The sequence below is a fragment of the Cyprinodon variegatus genome, unplaced genomic scaffold (genome assembly GCF_000732505.1).
Source record: "Cyprinodon variegatus isolate N-32 unplaced genomic scaffold, C_variegatus-1.0 Scaffold1311, whole genome shotgun sequence".
In the NCBI taxonomy this organism is placed as follows: Eukaryota; Metazoa; Chordata; class Actinopteri; order Cyprinodontiformes; family Cyprinodontidae; genus Cyprinodon; species Cyprinodon variegatus.
Window position 1 is genome coordinate 113176 of NW_015151764.1, and position 2637 is coordinate 115812.

The window sequence follows — 2637 nt, forward strand, 5'->3', positions numbered from 1 at the left end:
AGGACGGCTATTACTCTGTCCTCCTCTCTCCTTCTCTGTCCTCCTCTCTCCTCCTCTCTCCTCCTCTGTCCTCTCTCCTCCTCCCTCCTCCTCTCTCCTCCTCCTTCTAACCCTGTCCCGGTCGTCTCTCAGGACTTCGGGGACTACCAGGACGGCTATTACTCTGTCCTCCTCTCTCCTTCTCTCTCCTCCTCTCTCCTCCTCTCTCCTCCTCTGTCCTCTCTCCTCCTCCCCCCTCCTCTCTCCTCCTCCTTCTAACCCTGTCCCGGTCGTCTCTCAGGACTTCGGGGACTACCAGGACGGTTATTACTCAGTCCAGACCACAGAAGGAGAGCAGATAGCTCAGCTGATCGCCGGTTACATCGACATCATCCTGAAGAAGGTCAGTAGAAGGAGGAGCTTTCCTCATCAGTAACGCGTCGCTGAGCTTCTGCTTCAACCTGCTGCTTTCATCACAATCCAGAAAAAAAGTAAGGACCACTTTGGGCTGGAGGGAGACGAGGAGTCGACCATGCTGGAGGACTCCGTCTCTCCTAAGAAGTAGGTCTTGGTTCAATCATCATTCAGCTGTACTGTATCAGGGCTATCTGAGGCTGGGACTTTGTTCATTAATGTAATGTTGATAAATCAGTTAATAACAGCAAACCTTTGGATATATTGTTACATCAGAGTGGATTTAATTATTATCGTACATTTAGAGGAGAAAACTAGTAATTTATGAAATGATGGAAAATAAAAACCCACAGGAAGAACTTTAGTTTGAGTTTCCTTCATCCTCGATGTGATTTTCTGGTGACCTTTAACCCGTCTCCCACTCTGCCTTATGGGAGCGCTCCTTCAGGCAGAGCCTCCTGCTGTCCTCAGCTTAAAGCCACGGCTCCTCTGTCTCCAGGTCCACCGTCCTGCAGCAGCAGTTCAACAAGATGGGCAAGGTGGAGACCGGCTCGGTTGCCCTGCCAGCCATCATGCGCTCTGGAGCCGGAGGTCCAGAGAGTTTCCAGATGGGTTCCATGCCCCAAGCCAAGCAGCACATCACCAGCGGCCAGATGCACAGGGGACACATGCCTCCTCTGGTAAAACCAAAGCAGCCGTGTTAGCTCTGCTGGTTCCACAGATGGGAGCAGTAAACAGCTGGAACCATGATCTGCTTCCATGATCTGCTTTAAGCTCCATTTACCTGATTAGAGTCTAGATCTCTGAGGACTTTTCACACAAGGCTTCCTAACTGTTCAGTCGTAATAATGATTATTTAGCCCAACATGTGCTGCACTGCATCAGCATCATCTAGTCTAACGGTCCAAGACCAGAATCGCTCTCTCTACCAGGGCTGCAGGAACACAGTGACGGTGTTTGCTTCTCTGGTCGAGGAACGTTCATAGGTCAAACTGAGATCCCAATCCTCTGATCCCAGCAGTTCCAGAGAGCTCTGCAAAGTCCAGACAGAGGTCCCAGGAAATGAGATGGTTCCACTGAGTTTTATCTCTTGTTTCCACAGACGTCGGCACAGCAGGCCCTAACTGGAACCATCAACTCCAGCATGCAGGCCGTGCAGGCGGCCCAGGCCTCCCTGGATGACTTTGATACCCTGCCTCCGTTAGGAACAGATCCTGTGAGTTTTACTCTGAGACGATCCAGACGGCTTCAGAAACACCTGAACAGGATCTCTGTTTTTTAGAACAGGTCAAATTATCCAGAACTAAAGCTGCTGTCAGATGTCGTTTCCTCTGAACCAGAAATGTTCATCATTATTAGGCTTATAGCTGCCAAAAAGTATTTTCTTTATTTGAATTAGCAGTTTAATGTAGTTTCTGTTGTTCAATGTGGAGAAGCTAAGCTGCTCTACGTGTTCCTGATGTGACATGTTGCCTTTTTCCTGCATTATGTTCCTCTGCTGAAAGGCATCCCAAGCCTGGCGCAAAAACAAGATGGACGAGTCCAAGCATGAGATCCATTCCCAGGTGGATGCCATCACAGCAGGCACAGCCTCCATGGTCAACCTCACTGCAGGTAGAGAATGACCAAATATTCAGTTTCACCTTGTTCTATGGGGTCAGGATCATTTAATTAGTTTCAATAATTTAACCCATATTCAGTCACCCTAAATATTACCATACCCAGCGTCTATCTAACCGTTACCAACCCCTACCGTTACCAGCCCATTACTAGCCCCTACCTAACCATTACTAGCCCTTATCTAACCTTTATCATTCCCTACCTAACTGTTGCCATCCCCTAGCTAACCATTATGTCCCCTTCCTAACCGTTAGTAGCCACTATCTAACCATTACAAGCCCCTACCTAACAGTTATCAGCCCCTGTATAACCATTACCAGCCCCTATCTAACCATTACCAGGCCCTACCTAAACGTTACTTCCCCCTACCTTACTGTTACCCCCCCTTACCTAACCTTTACTAGCCCCCGTCTAACCATTACCAGCCCCTATATAACAATTTTCAGTGCCCACCTAACCATTACTAGCCCCTATCTAACCATTACCTAGCCCCTAGCTAATCGTTACCAGCCCCTAGCTAATCGTTACCACCCCCTACCTTACTGTTACCCCCCCTTACCTAACCTTTACTAGCCCCTAGCTAACCATTACCAGCCCCTAGCTAACCATTACCAGCCCCTAGCT

General features: G+C 48.7%; 1 protein-coding gene across 1 annotated transcript in view; it reads left to right on the forward strand.

The window, feature by feature from the left end:
* Nucleotides 1-2637, forward strand: part of LOC107102749 (talin-1-like) — a 60225-nt gene that overhangs the window by 18429 nt on the left and 39159 nt on the right. The window contains exons 9-13 of the mRNA XM_015402165.1: nt 96-382; nt 464-540; nt 893-1073; nt 1496-1609; nt 1899-2007. Coding sequence (XP_015257651.1) covers nt 96-382; nt 464-540; nt 893-1073; nt 1496-1609; nt 1899-2007 — 768 coding nt within the window. The remainder of the gene's footprint in view (nt 1-95; nt 383-463; nt 541-892; nt 1074-1495; nt 1610-1898; nt 2008-2637) is intronic.